This window comes from Aureococcus anophagefferens (genome assembly GCF_000186865.1).
Source record: "Aureococcus anophagefferens unplaced genomic scaffold AURANscaffold_7, whole genome shotgun sequence".
In the NCBI taxonomy this organism is placed as follows: domain Eukaryota; class Pelagophyceae; order Pelagomonadales; family Pelagomonadaceae; genus Aureococcus; species Aureococcus anophagefferens.
The window spans coordinates 1,821,296-1,835,757 of NW_008705567.1; the positions used below are offsets into that span (position 1 = coordinate 1,821,296).

The window sequence follows — 14,462 nt, forward strand, 5'->3', positions numbered from 1 at the left end:
TAGCCACCTGGGGGGGCCTTGGGGGGGGTTTGACGGGGGTGGGGGGGGTCGACTTCTGCTCGGGCCGGACGCGACAAGCCTCCTGAAAACGGCGCCCCAGTACGCGTCCAGGCCGCCGGGGGCCGCCGGGACGGGGGGTGGGGGGGTTGCTGAGGGCCCATAAAACCCCCCCCAAGGCCCCCGGGTGGGGCTAAAAAACGAAACCCAGTGGCTTCTGGTCGACCATGATGCGCCTGCCACTCGTCGCCCTAGCCGTCGGCGCCGCCGCGGCTGCTAACGACACGTGCTTCACGCAGAGCTGGGACGCCTGCGAGTGCGACGACATGACCTGCCGGGAAACGGGGCTGGGCTGGGACTGCCTCGCCACCTGCCACGAGCGGTTAATGTCCGACGCCTGCACGGCTCTCTCGAGCAACTGCCCCCAGTACGACGCCGTGGCCTGCGGCGGTGTCGATGCTTGGTGCTGGAACGGCGAGGGTAGCTGCCCGCAGTGCCGCGACCAGGCCTGCGACGTCCGGCCGGGTTCGTTTTGCCACGGCGCGCCTTCCACGTGCAAGACCTCCTTCGCGTCGGGCGCGGCGGCGACCTGCGGCGCCGTCTGGGGCTTCCAGTGCGCGGGCGTCGGCGTCGCTGTCGAGGACACGCTCGCCGTCGTCGGCGACGGGGAAACGATCACCGCCGCGAGTTTGAAGGCCGCGCTCGCGGCCTGGGACGCGTATTCGACCAACGCCACGGGCGCGGCCTGCGACTGCTCCAAGAGCGGGTCCTGCCAGAAGGACGACCTCTGCCTGTTCGTCCAGGGGTCGCTCAACCGCACGGAGGGGCTGCCCTACGCGCCGCAGAAAGACGCCTCGGGCTTCGACCGCAATTGCTGCGCCGCGTGCCACGAGCACGGGCCGCCGCCGCCCCACGTTGACTAGAAAATTACTCGGAGGTCTTCGCCGCGCGGCGGCTGAGCTCGAGGTCGCGCGCGGCGGCCTCGGCGACGGCCGTCGGGTCGTCGGCGGTGGCGACGCCGCCGTCGATCTCCGGCGGCGCGTGCGCCGGCAGGTCGCCCTCGCGCACGAGCGTGAGCTGGATGAGCGCCACGAGGCCGTCGGACTTCTTGAGGTGGTAGAACGCGCGCACGGTGACGACGCCGTCGGCGTTCGCGGCCTTGAGCGCCTCGCCCTTGACGTGCGCCGCGCGGAACGTGAGCCCGTTCACGGTCATCTCCTCGTCCTCCTTGAGCGGCTGGTCTAGGGGCCGCTCGTTGCGCACGTAGGCCAGGAAGCCGCCCGCGCGCTGGAGCAGGCGGTGCGGGATCCGCGCGATGGCGAGCTCCGCCGCGCCGTGCTCGTAGAAGCCGATCGTGTGGATGTTGATCTTCTCGTCGGGCCCGAGCTCCCCCTCGCGCGTCCGGCCCGGCGCGTGGGCGAGGATGTAGCAGCCCCGGTTCGCGATCTGCGCCGCGACGGCGCTCCGCAGCTCGTCGGCCATCGGCGGCGGCGGCTTGTCGCCGGGCACGACGCACTTGTCCTTGTGCCCGGCCTTCCAGTCCTTCATCTGGCACTCGCGGTTGCAGTAGCGCACCTCCTTGCAGCGGCTGCAGGGCCGCAGGCGGATGTAGAGCGGGCCGTCGTTCTTCACGCCCATGTTCAGCTTCGCGCGCAGGCCGCAGGTCGCGCAGCGCTCGTCGGGCCAGCCCTGGTTATTCATGGCGTTTGTAAAAAGGTGCTGTGGTGTCTTTTTCGTCGCGTGCGCGTCGCGTTTGTCGGGAGGCACTGCCGTCGCTCGAGGCGGTGTGCTGCCCGCTGTGGCGAAGCGGCGCGCGGCGAGCCGCTCGAGCCACTCGATCGAGGAGTTCGAGCTGTGGACGGCGCTGAGCCCGAGCAGCGCCGACGCACCGCACCGCGGCTCACGCGCCACCGAAAGCGCGCTTAGACGGACAGGATGCCCGCGTACCACAGCAAGTACGCCGGGGCCGAGACGGGCGACGAGGCCTGCGGCTGCGCGCTCCTGCCGCTGAAGACGAAGACGCGCGGCCCGGCGCCCCTCATGGCCGACGGCGAGGAGGACATCGTCGACGAGGTCATCAAGTACTACCGGCCGAACAGCCTCTTCCGCAACTTCGAGGTCAAGGGCGGCGCGCGCCCGCGTCCCGCGCCGCGGCCGCCGCGCGCGGCGGTCGCGCGCGCGCGCGGGGCACTCGCCCGTCCCACGGAACACCCTCATTCGTCGCAGGCGCGGACCGGTCGCTCATCTACCTGACGCTGTCCATGCAGCAGTTCCTCAAGGAGTGCGAGCGGTTCAAGACGCGCGGCGAGGCCGAGAAGGCGCTGCACGCGCTCGTCATCAAGCAGTTCCCCATCCCCGGCGGCCCGGGCTGGTCCCTCGGCGGCATGTTCCCGACGCCCGGCGACATCCAGGAGGGCGAGTCCTGGCGCCTCTACATGAAGCAGGCGCGCGAGGAGCTCTCGCTCCGCACGCTCGACGTCCTCTTCTACTCCGACGGCTCCAAGAACAAGTGGTGGGCGTCCTTCTCCAAGCGCAAGTTCATGGGCAAGGAGCTCAAGTAGGGCGTGAGCGCAGCGTAAGGTCGGAGCTTCGGTCTTTAGGGAGGGTCCGCGCGCGCTCCGTCCGGGGCCCGGGACGTCCCGCGGCGCCTTCCGGCCGGAGCATCGCACACCGTCCGAGCATGTCCGCCGATCGTCAGTCCCACTTGCTCGGCGTCTTGGGCGTCATGAAGATGATGACGGCGTAGAACGCGATCGCCGCGGCGAACAACGTCGCGACCGCGTACGTCGCGTAGTTTTCGCCGTCGGCCAAAAGCAGCGACGACGCGCCGTCGAGCGCGGCGAGGTCGCGCGCCGCCGCGGGCGCGCCGAGCTGCAGGCCTTCGAGCGCGTCGGGGAGCGCCGCGGCGCGGCTCAGGCTCGGCAGGGTCGAGTGCGGCGCCAGAAAGCCCTGCGCCGACGCGATGAGCAGCGAGCAGAGGAACCACGACATGTGTCGTGCGCGCGATGCGTGCGGGCGCGCGACGAGATGGAGCAGCGCACGATCTGCGCTGCTGCTGTGGACCACCTCTTAGCACGAAGGCAAGCAGATCGTCAGCTGCAAGCTGAGGTAAAGGAGCCGTCCGCAGCCATCAGACTTGCCATCAGTCAGCCTCGCACTCTTAGAACCACTGGCGCAGCTTCGCGGAGAGCCAGGAGCAGAGGCCACCGCTGCGGGCGGCGGCGGGGAGCGTCGGCGGCCGGTCGAGCGCGGGCGCGTCCGGCGCGGGCCGGCCCTTGATGCCGACGGTGTTCGGGAAGAGGCAGCCGCCGTCGACGAGCGTCAGCGGCACGCCGAGGACCGCCTTCGCGGCCTCGACGCAGGCCCGCGCGACGGCGCGGTCGCCGTCCGCGAGGCCCGGCGCGGGCGCGTCGTCGAAGCCCCGCGCGGCCGCGTCGTGGAGCGGGCTCGTCGGGCGGGGCGGCCCCGCCTCTCCGGCGCGCGCCGCGTCCCGGCGCCGCGTGTCGCGCAGGGCCACGGCTGCGCGCTCGAGGATCGCGCGGTTGCCGTCCGCGGCGACGTCGACCGCGCCGAACTCGTCGCAGCGGAAGCAGCGGAGGAGGTGGCGGAGCGCGGCCGCGAGGACGTCGTGCCGCGTGTCGCCCACGAGCACGTCCCCCTCCCCGCCGTCGCCCGCGTCGCGCGCGGCCCCGAGCAGGTCGTCGTAGCGGAGCGCCGGCGCGCGGCTCACGGCGTCGTCGACCGCGGCCCGCGACCGCGCCTGGCAGAGCTCCGACCAGTCCCGGGCGTCGTCGAGCCACGCGGCCGCGTCCTCGGCGAGCCCGCGGCTCGAGAAGGTCCCGAGGGGCGGGTCGCCGCGCCGGAGCGCCGCGGCGAGGGCCGGCGACGTCGCCAGCGTCGCGACGCGGGCCCCGGGGGCCTCGGACGCCCACGGCCGGTCGCCGTCGCGCCGGCTCTCGAGGAACGGCTCGAGGTTCCGGTGGCAGAAGGCGAGGGCCACGCGGGGGAGCGACCGCGCGAGGTCGCCGGCGAGGGCGGCGCAGGCGCCGTCGCAGACGTAGGTCCGCGCGGCCGACGCGCGCGCGGCCGACGCGTCGTCCGGCGCGAGCGCGGCGGCGACGGCGGCCGCCGCGGCGAAGCGCGCGGCGGCGTCGGGCCCCTCGGCGACGCCCCGGAGCCAGCGCGCGCCGTAGGTGGACCGCACGCCGAGGCGGCGGAAGGCCGCGTGGAGCGCGTCGCCGCCGGACGCGTCGGCGCCGCCGCAGCATAAAACGACGCTCGCGTCCCCCGGCGGCGCCGCGGTCGCCGCCCAGGCCCGGGCCGTGGCGACGGACGTCGTGACGAGGCGGCTCCCGACCTTGACGCCGGCGAGCATGGACGCGTCCTGGGGCCCGTCGCTCCAGAGCGGCGCCTTGTCGCCGAACTCGAGGAACACGAGCAGGTCGCCCTCGCACGCCCAGAGCGCGAAGGGCGAGCCGTCGCGCACGAGCGACGCGAAGGGGCACGCCGCGAGCCGCGACGCCTCCGCGCACCTGACGGCGTCGGGCGCGGCCAGGCGCGCGCCGCCGCGCGCGACGGCGGCGACCTCGTAGACGAGGCCCTTGCCGGCGCCGGGCCTCGCGCCGAGGTAGTCCGCGTACTTGGCCGGGGCCGCGAGCTCGATCTCCCGGAGGCCGACGAAGGACACGTCCGCGGGCTGGTTCTCCTCGTCGCTGCCGTCCAGGGGCTCATCCTCGTTTCCACTCCTGTCCATGCTGCCCCGCGCTTCAACAATAACTTGAATAAGTGCAAGTTTAGGCGGCATCTTAAAGTAGAGAGCGGCCTCCGGGATGACGGTGATGGCCGCGGTCGCGCGGGCAGCCCTCGTCCTCGCCGCCGTCGCGGAGAGCGAGCCGGTGTCGCGCAGCGAGCCCGAGCGGGGCCCGTACTGCGAGGACGTGCGCGTCCACGACTTCCACGGCGACAACGAGGGCTACGGGAACCAGATGCACGCGCTGATCATGGCCGCGGAGATGGCCGTGCCCTGCAACATGACCCTGCTCATCCCGATGAAGGGCCGCTTCGGCCACATCTGCTCGCGCCTCGGCTGCGACGCGCCCTTCGTCCGGCGCCGCGACTTTGGGTACGGGCCCGCGGATTTCGAGGTCAACTACCAGCGGGGCTTCGGCGCGCGGTGCCAGGTCAAGCGGGCGCGGCCCTGCCGCTTCCGCCACGCGCACTGCCTCGAGCGCGCGGACGCGGACCCCATGGTCAAGACCTTGGCCATCCGCGAGGTGCTCGCGCTCCAGTCGCGCGTCGCGCCCGAATGCTCCGACGGCGCGCCGCCGCCGGAGTCGTTCGACGTCACGGTGCACTTCCGCGCGATCACGACGGCCTTCGAGGGGCGCGACGAGGCCCTGTTCCGCATGGACAGCGCGCAGATGAAGAAGCACGAGGCGGGCGAGGATCCGTCGCTCGACGAGTCGCCGTGGGCGGCGTACACGGACCTCCCGCCGTTCGAGGAGGTCGCGAAGCCCGTCGTCGACTACCTCGAGCGCGAAGGCTTGCGGAAGAGAATCTTCCTCGCGGGCAACGTGCCCGCGGCCAAGGCCGCCGTCGCCGCGCGCTTCGTCGACGCGGGGGTTGTCGTGTGCGCCGTCGACGCCTGTGTTCTGGGACGTCCCGACCAAACTTTGAAATTCTCTAGCTCGGTCAAATCGAAGTCGATTTGGCTGATTTTTGGACGGATCGATTGCTCTCATCGAGTTCTCGAAGCACAGCGGATGTGCTCGTGTCAAAACATTCGAATACGCTCACATTGAAGTTGATTTCCACACAGGTCGACGCGGACGCGGACGTCGTCCGCCATCCGAACAAGCTGGCCAACGACAATCTGGACATGCGCAACGACCCGAGCTTGTGCGACGACTGTCTCGACGTGACCTTTGGCGAGTGGTCCTATCTGGCGAAAGCGACGAAGCTCGTCGTCCAGCTCGGCATGCACTGCGTCGGCGACGGCGACTGCTTGGATCCGCGGGAGCGGATTTATGGCCGTAGATCCTCGTTTTCCCTCTCCGCGGCGACGTTTGCGGCCGTGCCGTCGACGATCATCGTCGACCCGGCCGCGCCCCTCGACCCCGCGGACTTCACGCCGCCGGGCTACCGGCCGCCGAAGGGCGTCGGCGGCCTGTCGATGTCCTGCTCCCTCCAGCCCGCGATGGACGCCATGCGCGCGGGGCGCCGGAGGCGCCTGGGGGGGCGTGGCGGGAGTTAATGGAGTTTTTTTTTGCCGGCGAGTCGGCGGACGGCGTTCGCCTTTGGATCGCTCCATTTTACCACACTGAGTCGACCCGAGTCCACTCAACCCGATCGCCTATCTGCGCGCCACTCGACCTTGCGTGGCACCCCTCCCCCCCCCGGGCGCGCCCTCTGGACCTACGTGCTACCCGTGGACCCACATGGAAGCCCTGCCAGACGACGCCCTTACCAACATCGCGACATTCTTGGTGGGGGGCTATCCGATCGAGCGACGAAAATGGGCGGAATATGAAACGTTAAAGCACTCAACTTTCGAATTCATGCGGGAGAACTACGCTTATGCAGTACAACAAAAACGCTCGCGAACGGATGTGCTCAACGTTCGCGGCGTGTCCGTCGCGTTCCGAGATTCGGTGCGGGCGGCGCTTCGAGCGCGCGCATCGAAAGACACGATCGTCTTTGAGCCACCCAAGGGTATTCTCGAGGACCCACCGGTAGATTCCGTGGTAGACCCCCGAATCATCTCGGCGGTCGGGGCCGTCTACGGAGTCACGTTCAATTACTTGTTGTTCACCGGGAAGTCCTCGGTCGCGTTGGATTCGGTTTCATCATTCGTGGCGAACACAAGCGGCAGACTGGAGCGCATTACTGTTCAGCGATCCGCAATATCAGCGGAGAGGTTCCTCGACATTTGTCGAGCATGTCCGCGTTTACGTGCGCTTAGGTTACTTGGACCGGTCCCGGAGATCAAGGCGAAGTGGCTCGACATCGCTGAGAGTGTGGCGCGCGCCTGCCCACACCTCACGGAGCTCGACGGCAATCCGTTCATGAGCTCAGCTGACACGAGTGGAGCTGAAAGTTGGGAGATGCACTTCCCAGAGCTGGATCGTCTCACGTTCGGTACGGTACGGAGCGACTCTCGAGCTCCGGTCGATTTCCAGGGGATCGAGCAGAGCGCCCTGCGATGCTCGAAAGCGACAGAGTGCTGCTTCCGCAACTGCTGCGTTTCACCGGGTCTGATGGAGTGCATCTTGCGGACTTCTTTGTGTGCTCGTCTGCAGCACGTCAATTTTGACAACGTTGCTCGCATCTCAGAGGAGACGATCGTCGCTTGCGCGGCTGGTTGTCATCAGCTCCGGAGCATACAGCTACCAAATATCTGCAGGCTTGATGCTACGTCTGTTTCCAAATTTCAGGCCTCGTTTTACGTTTCGCTCTTTGACGCGCGGCCCGAACTCGAATACATCGCGTTTCCATCCTCCGCCGTCTTCGGATTCAACGACGCCTGTTTCGAAGCCATATGCAGGTTCAGTTTGAATGACCTTGCTCTGAACGACGCGGGAGCGCTCTCGCCTGGGTCCCTGGTTGACACGATCTTGTCACATCCGTGCTCCCGGACGCTCAAATTCTTCTCCTTGTGGAGGCCTCAGGGGAGCAACTTTTACAATTGGGACTTCATCGCTCCTTCAGACTTGCTCAAACTCGTAGAAGGCTGTCCACTATTACTCAATTTCAGCTGCGATGCGAACAGTCAGCTGTTTGCATCAAGTTCTTGGGCAACATCGCCCAAACCGGAATTCCATGATGACGTCTGCAGGGCAAAGATCATCCTCAAAAAGCGAGGCGGTTCTTTCGAGGTAGAATACTCGTAATCATATAATTATAATTCACTAGTCGCGGTAGAGGGCGCCCCGCGCGAGGGCCGCGTTGTAGAAGTCCGCGACGTCGCGGAGCCGCTCGCAGAGTCGCGCCGCGCCGAGCTCGCCGCGCGCGGCCGCGGCGAGCGCGGAGAGCGCCGCGGACTCCGTCGCGTCGACGGGCCGCGGGTGGAAGTGCTCCGACGGACTCAAGCCAGTCCATCGCGGCCCGTCGGGGTCGGCCTCGAGGACGACGGCCTGGAAGCCCCCCAACGCTACGAAGCAGGCCGCGAGGCCCCGGGGCAGCGCGCGGTTGAGCTCCGGGAGCGCGAGGCCGTCGCGGAGCCGCCGTGCGACGACGCTTTCGTCCTCGGCGTCGCCGCCGCAGCACCAGGCGCGGCGTTTCGGCGCGGCGGCGCGCGCGTGCGCCGCGAGTTCGTGCGCGACGCGGCGCGCGCCGTCGTCGTCCGGGAACTTCGCCGCGAGGCCGCACCGTCGGAGCGCGCCCGCGCACGCGTCCGGCGACCGCGCCAGGTGATTGATGTCTAAGATGCAATAATTCGGCGACGCGTCGGGCAAACTCGTGCGGCTGCAGGGGCCGTGGACTCGTCTCCAGAGATGGAACCGTATGCGTCGCAGGTGTGGGAAGGACCAGGCGTCGGCGGCGAATTCACTGGCGCTCGTGATTTGTTCGAGGTGTTTACCATCGATGGCGCCGGCGTAGAGGCCGTGCAAGGCCATCGCTCGGACCAAAGCTTGCGGCGGCGCTGGCAGTCTTTTGGCTTCAGCGAGCTGTGGACATTTTGGGTAGAAGAGGACCTCGACTGACCAGGCGGAGTTCCTGGACCGCTTTTGTGAAGACATGGAAAGGCAAAGAGACTTTATGGACGCACTCAACGGTGAGTCCCCGGTTAAGGATTTGCGGCGCTGGCTCGCGAATCCCCCGCGATCTTTCGAAGAAGAGGACCACGGCAGACTTTTCTTAGCACGCGCCCAGACCTAGGGCGACACGGCGACCTTGGCCTGCTTGCCGCCCGGCGCCTCGAGGTCCGCGGCCTTGCGCTTGGCGACGGCGAGCGTCGCGTCGGGGAAGCCGGCGAGCTCGGCGACCTTGATGCCGAAGGACTCGAGGCAGGGCCCGTCCCTGACCTCGTAGAGGAACGTGATCTTGCCCGTGTCGTCGTCGACGTGCGCGGACACGTGCCGGTTCCGCGCTCGTCCCGGGTGGTCGTCCGCGAGCTGCGTGAGCTCGTGGAAGTGGGTCGCGAAGAGGCACTTGGCCTTGGACTCGAGGAGGATGTGCTCGGAGATGGCCCAGGCGAGGCCGAAGCCGTCGTACGTCGACGTGCCGCGGCCGAGCTCGTCGATGATCACGAGGCTCCGCGGCGTCGCGACGTGGAGGATCTGGGACGCCTCGAGCATCTCGGCCATGAAGGTCGACACGCCCTTGGTGAGCGAGTCGCCCGCGCCGACGCGCGCGAGCACGGAGTCGAAGAGCGGCAGCGCCGCCGCCTCGCACGGCACGAGGCTCCCCGCCTGCGCCATGACGGCCAGGGCCGCGAGGCCCCGGATGTAGGTCGACTTGCCGCCCATGTTCGGGCCCGTCACCAACACCAGGCTTCCCGCGTCGCCGCCGAGCGCGTAGTCGTTCGCGATGAACGTGACGCCGTCGCGATGTTCGACGACCGGGTGCCGCGCGCCCTTCAACTCGAGCGGCGCGCCGTCGCCCGCCGCCAGCGCCGGCCGGCAGTAAGCGCCGCCGGGCGCGAAGGCCGCGGCCGTGGCGAAGGCCGTCAGCGCGTCTAAACGCGCGAGCGCGCCGCCGCACCGCGCGAAGACGGGCGCGTACGTCGCGGCCGTCTTGACGAGCTCCGCCGTGAGCGCCCGCTGGCTCTGCTCGTAGTCGCCCTTCGCGGCCTGGTAGGCCCCGCAGGCTTTGACGAGGGCCTCCGTCGTGAAGTAGACGCCGTTCTTGAGGTACGAGAGGATCTCCAATCCGTCCTTGCCCGTCCGGACTTGCTTCAGCGACTTCTCGTCGTAGCGCCGCACGCAGCGGAAGACGCGGCCGCGCGCGGCGTCCTTGTCGAGCTTCACGGGCCACTTGGCGCGCTCGCCGCCGGCCTTGTAGCCCCGCGCGCCCACCGCGTCGCAGTCGTCGACGGCGCGGTTCACGGCCTCGTGCGCGTCGTCGATCGCGCCGCGCGCCTCGCGCATGGCCGTCGCGTGCTCGACGAGCTCCTCGTCGACGGAGGCTTTCAGGAGCACTTCCGGCAGGAACTCGAGGTCCAGCGTCGCGTCGGCCATGTCGCAGTAGCCGCGGAGGTCGCGCTGGGCCTTCTTCAAAGCGGGCAGCAGCTCCGCGGCGAGCGCGTTCGCCGCGTCGCAGGGCACGGCGGCCAACGCGTCGACGACCTCGGGCAGGACGCGCGACGCGAGGACGTGGAGCTTGTGGAGGTCGAGGAGCGTCGCCTTGCCGGACCGGAGCTTCGCGGCGAACGCGCCCAAGTCCGGCACGCGGCCCGTCCGGCCCTTCGCGGCGCCGCCGAGGGCCACGCGCAGGCCGTCGCGCGCCTCGCCCTCGTCGCGCAGCACCTCGACGACGTCGTGGCGCCGCGTGATCTCGCCGAGGTCCAGCGACGGCTGGCGGAGCCACGCCTCGACCAAGGCGTAGCCCGCCTTGGTCTTGCAGGGCCCGCCCAACACCTCGAGGAGCGACCCGGCGCCGAGGCCGTCATTTCCGCCGTCGCTGCCCGGCACGAGGTTCACGGCCTCGGCCGCCGCGGAGTCGAGGCGCATGTGGGACCCCAAAGCGCCGGGCCAGAGCTCGCACGCGCCCGCGTCCGCGGCGCGCTCCTCGCGGAGGCCCCGGTGCTCGAGGAGCAGCGCCGCCGCCCGCGCCGCGAGGGGCGGCGCGAGGCAGGCCTCGTGGCGCGCGACGCCCGCGTCGCCGCAGGCGAAGCGCAGGCACTTGGTGGTTTGTTCGGCGACGTCGCGCGCGGACCGCGGCCAGCCGGCCTTGGCGAGGTCCTGGAGCGCGTGCTCGACGCCGTGCTGGGCCAGCAGGCCCTCGACCTTGGCGTGGGCCTTGTCGATCACGACGAGGCCCGGCTTCTCGCGCACGAGCAGCGCGTCGAGCGACAGCAGGAACTGGCTGTCGTCGAAGCTGTAGACGTGGAGCGACGACCGCACGGGGCTCTCGTCGTCGTCGCCCGCCGGCGCGTTCGCGACGCAGGGCTTGGAGAGCACGCAGCCGACCTTGTAGGACCCGCGCGACTCGTCCAGCGCCGAAACACAGAGTGCGAGGACCGTGGTGTCGTCCGACATCGCTACGACGTGCGCGGTCTTGCCGACGGAGCTCGAGATCGACGTCGTTGTCTAGCGCGCGACGGCGTGTGGCGCGAGCGTGCGGGCGTTGACAGAGCGCGGCGCGGGCGGCGCGGGGCGACACTGCCTCTGCCTGTTTTGAAAATCTTCTCCCAACCAGCCAGCGCTGCCGCCGGTGCGCCGGCCGCCGCGACGCGTCGCCCGTCCGACGGCTTGGGACGTGTAACATGGGGCATGGGGAGGGGGAGCTTTCTCTCTGGGAATGGGACTTCAAGGGAGCCTCAGCCGCCGCTCAGCCGCCGGCGGGCGCGGGCGGCGGCGCGGCGTTGACCGCGGCGAGGAACGCGTCGACGGCGGCCGCGGAGCGCGCGCCGAGCTCGGCGAGGGCGTCGAGGGCGCCGGCGGCGCCGGCGACGCCGTCGAGGCGCAGCGCGGCGACCGCGGCCTTGAGGAGGCGCGTCGCCGCGGCGCCGACGGCCTTGGCGACGTCGCGCGGCCGCGCGCCGTCGAGGTCGTCGGCGGCGGCGTCGAGGCGCGCGGCGACGTCGTCGACGGCGGCGTCGAGGGGCGGCCCGCCGCCGGGGCGGCGGCGCGCGGGGCCCGGGCGCGCGGGGCCGGCCGCGCGGCCGCGGCGGAGGAAGCGCGCGAGGGACTTGGGCGACGCGGCCGCGTCGGGCGCGACTTGGTGGGCGAAGAAGCGGCGCTGGGGCGTCGCGGGCGTCGCGGGGCTGCCCACGGAGGGCAGCCGCGGCGAGTTCGGCGGCGCGGCGGGCGCGACGGCGACGGGCGCGACCGCGCGGGGCCGCGCGGCGTCGGCGACGGCCGCGCAGGCCGACGCGAGGCTCGCGGCCTCGGCGTCGTCGACGACGGCCCGCGACGCCGCGAGCCAGGGCAGCGCGCGGAGGTCCGCGAGCGTCGCGCGGCGCCGCGGGTCGACGACGAGCGCCGAGAGCGCGAACGCGGCCGCGTCGGGTGACGCGCTCGCCTGGCGCAGCGTCGCCGGCAGGGCGTTCACGGCGCGCTGGAGGCGCGCGCGGAAGACGTCCGCGTCGCGGTCGCTGCCGTAGCACGGCAGCCACTTGTAGGAGAACCACGCGCGGCCGAGCAGGAGCTCCGCGGCGACGCAGCCGACGCTCCAGACGTCGGCGCGGAAGGGGTCGTAGCCGCCCGCGCGCAGCGCCATCTCCGGCGGGTAGAAGCCGCGGGACCCGCAGAACGCACTCGCCGTCGCGCCGCGGTCGTAGAACCGCGCGAGCCCCAGGTCCGTGACCTTGACGGTCCCCACAAAGTCCGCGGACGCGTCCTCGCCGACGAGCACGTTCTCGGCCTTGACGTCGTGGTGGACGACGCCCATGCGCTCCAGCGCGCCGAGCGCGACCGCGACCTGCGAGAGCACGGACCGCGACGCCTTTTCCGAGAGCGCGGCCGCGCCCTCGCCGCCGAGGCGCGTCACGAGGGCGTACAGATCCTCGCCGCCGTGCTCGAGGACGAGGTAGAGCTTCGCCGGCGTCTGGATGGCCTCGACGAGCCGCGCGACGCCCGCGTGGCGGCACGCGCGGCAGGCGCGGACCTCGTTCGCGAGCGCCAAAAGGGCCTTGTGGCGCGACGCGCGGGCCTTGTCGACGACCTTGACGGCGTAGCGCTCCTGCGAGCCGTCGGCGACGCCGAGGCGCACGACGGCCGACGACCCGGCGCCGACGGTCGGGCCGAGCGCGTAGCGGCCGACGCGGTCCTCGGCCTCCGCGACGGCGGCGTCGAGGGGCGGCAGCGCCGCGAGGTCCCCCGGCGCGCCGGCGAGGCGGCCCCAGAGGAGGGCCACGCTCTCCTCCTGGAGCGTCGAGTACTTGTTCTTCAGCACGCGCACGTCGGCGATGCGCTTCTGGAGCTCGTCCTCGAGGTAGTCGTGGCGCTCCACGAGCTCGTTGTAGGCCGCCGCGAGCTCGATGGGGTCGCTGTACGCGGCCATGAGCGCCACGCGCCGCATGTCCCGGGGGGGTTCGGGGGGGGCGCGGGGGGCGCGGGGGCTGCGGAAGATGCGGCTCGAGCCTTCGCGCGGCTTGCGCAAGGGCAGCGTTGAGACGAGGGCACCCGGAAGTTTCAGGTGCTGTTCAACTTTGGCGCCGCGCGGAGCTGCGGCCTGTCGGGGCCCGACCTGGTGCAGCACCTGCGAACCTCGACGCATTCGGCGCGGCTCCGGCCCGCCTGAACCTTGGTCGACATGCTGGAGCCGCGCAGGATGAAGCCGAAAAACGACGCAAAGTGGCAGAAGCTGCGGGACAAGGCCGTGCGAGAAAAATGCGGCGCGGCTAACCGAGTCGACGCCGTCAAGCTCATCGACGCCCACATGGCGGCGGCCGGCGGCCTGCGCAAGGAGAACCGGAAGATTTTGAATGGCTGCCACTTCCTCGACGACGGCCTCGTCATCGGCGACCTCCAGCCCAACGGCACGTCCGACGGCACGTTCGAGCTCGGCGCGTCGCGGTCGGGGCTCTTCTTCTCGACCGAGTTGCCGTCGTGGTTCGCGGGCACGCTCCAGCTCGACGCGCCGCCGGCCCTCGCGGACCGCATCGACGCGGAGCTGCGCGCCATGCGCGCGGGCGGCGTCGACGCGGACGGGAAGAACTGGAAGCCCTGGGGCCACCACGAGCAGGACAAGGGCAAGGGCGCGCGGCGGCCCACGGCGGCCGAGGGGGGCGTGCCGACGAAGCGCGCGTACCTGCCGCCCAACGAGCTGCGCTTCGCGGTCATCGACGCCGCGCGGCGCGACGAGGCCGTGCGGGGCCTCGAGCTGACGCGCATGGACAAGACGTGGGGCGGCATCACGCGCGACGTCGTCGCCGCGGTCCGCAGGGCCATGGGCGACGACGCGCTGCCCCTGCTGACCAAGAAGCCGCGGGACTGGCGCCGGCGCGAGGTCGGCGCCACGGGCGTGATCAAGTTCGACGAGGGCGACGTCGGCATCAACGTCAACCACATGAACGCGAGCGGCTACTACCCGTTCCACACGGACGACCGCGGCCGACTCAACGAGCTGCCCGACATCGACGGCAGCGGCGACAACATCGTGACCTACAGCGAGACCGCGTCGCTCATCCTCATCGCGCCGCGCGAAAAGGGCTACGGCAAGGGCTGCATCGGCCTCCACGTGCGGCCGCGCCAGCTCTGGGGCATGCGCGTGCTCGCGATCGCGGACGAGGCAAAGGACGAGGGCATCCACGTCGACTGGAACGTCCGCGAGGACGCCGTCCACGCGGTGCTCAACGCGAC

The 14,462-nt window shown here is 70.7% G+C and overlaps 5 protein-coding genes across 5 annotated transcripts; 2 read left to right on the forward strand and 3 right to left on the reverse strand.

Annotated features, from left to right (window-relative positions):
- Nucleotides 1-1,838: 1,838 nt before the first annotated feature.
- On the forward strand, nucleotides 1,839-2,586 carry AURANDRAFT_69782 (hypothetical protein; the record flags this gene model as incomplete). The annotated part of the gene is made up of 2 exons (XM_009037933.1): nucleotides 1,839-2,125; nucleotides 2,224-2,586. The coding sequence occupies 2 exons, from the start codon at nucleotides 1,933-1,935 to the stop codon at nucleotides 2,556-2,558; spliced, it is 528 nt and encodes a 175-aa protein (XP_009036181.1).
- Nucleotides 2,587-4,982: 2,396 nt separating this feature from the next.
- On the forward strand, nucleotides 4,983-6,250 carry AURANDRAFT_63663 (hypothetical protein; the record flags this gene model as incomplete). Its single annotated transcript, XM_009037934.1, has 2 exons — nucleotides 4,983-5,624; nucleotides 5,816-6,250. The coding sequence occupies 2 exons, from the start codon at nucleotides 4,983-4,985 to the stop codon at nucleotides 6,248-6,250; spliced, it is 1,077 nt and encodes a 358-aa protein (XP_009036182.1).
- Nucleotides 6,251-7,904: 1,654 nt separating this feature from the next.
- On the reverse strand, nucleotides 7,905-8,612 carry AURANDRAFT_63664 (hypothetical protein; the record flags this gene model as incomplete). The annotated part of the gene is made up of 1 exon (XM_009038011.1): nucleotides 7,905-8,612. The coding sequence occupies one exon, from the start codon at nucleotides 8,610-8,612 to the stop codon at nucleotides 7,905-7,907; it is 708 nt and encodes a 235-aa protein (XP_009036259.1).
- A 258-nt stretch (nucleotides 8,613-8,870) lies between these two features.
- AURANDRAFT_25096 (hypothetical protein) lies at nucleotides 8,871-10,085 on the reverse strand (the record flags this gene model as incomplete). Its single annotated transcript, XM_009038010.1, has 1 exon — nucleotides 8,871-10,085. One exon carries the CDS (start codon nucleotides 10,083-10,085, stop codon nucleotides 8,871-8,873), a length of 1,215 nt encoding a protein of 404 aa, XP_009036258.1.
- Nucleotides 10,086-12,300: 2,215 nt separating this feature from the next.
- Nucleotides 12,301-12,918, reverse strand: AURANDRAFT_5817 (hypothetical protein; the record flags this gene model as incomplete). The annotated part of the gene is made up of 1 exon (XM_009037744.1): nucleotides 12,301-12,918. A coding segment is annotated over one exon (618 nt), but the record flags the coding sequence as incomplete, so codon positions are not given.
- Nucleotides 12,919-14,462: the final 1,544 nt, after the last annotated feature.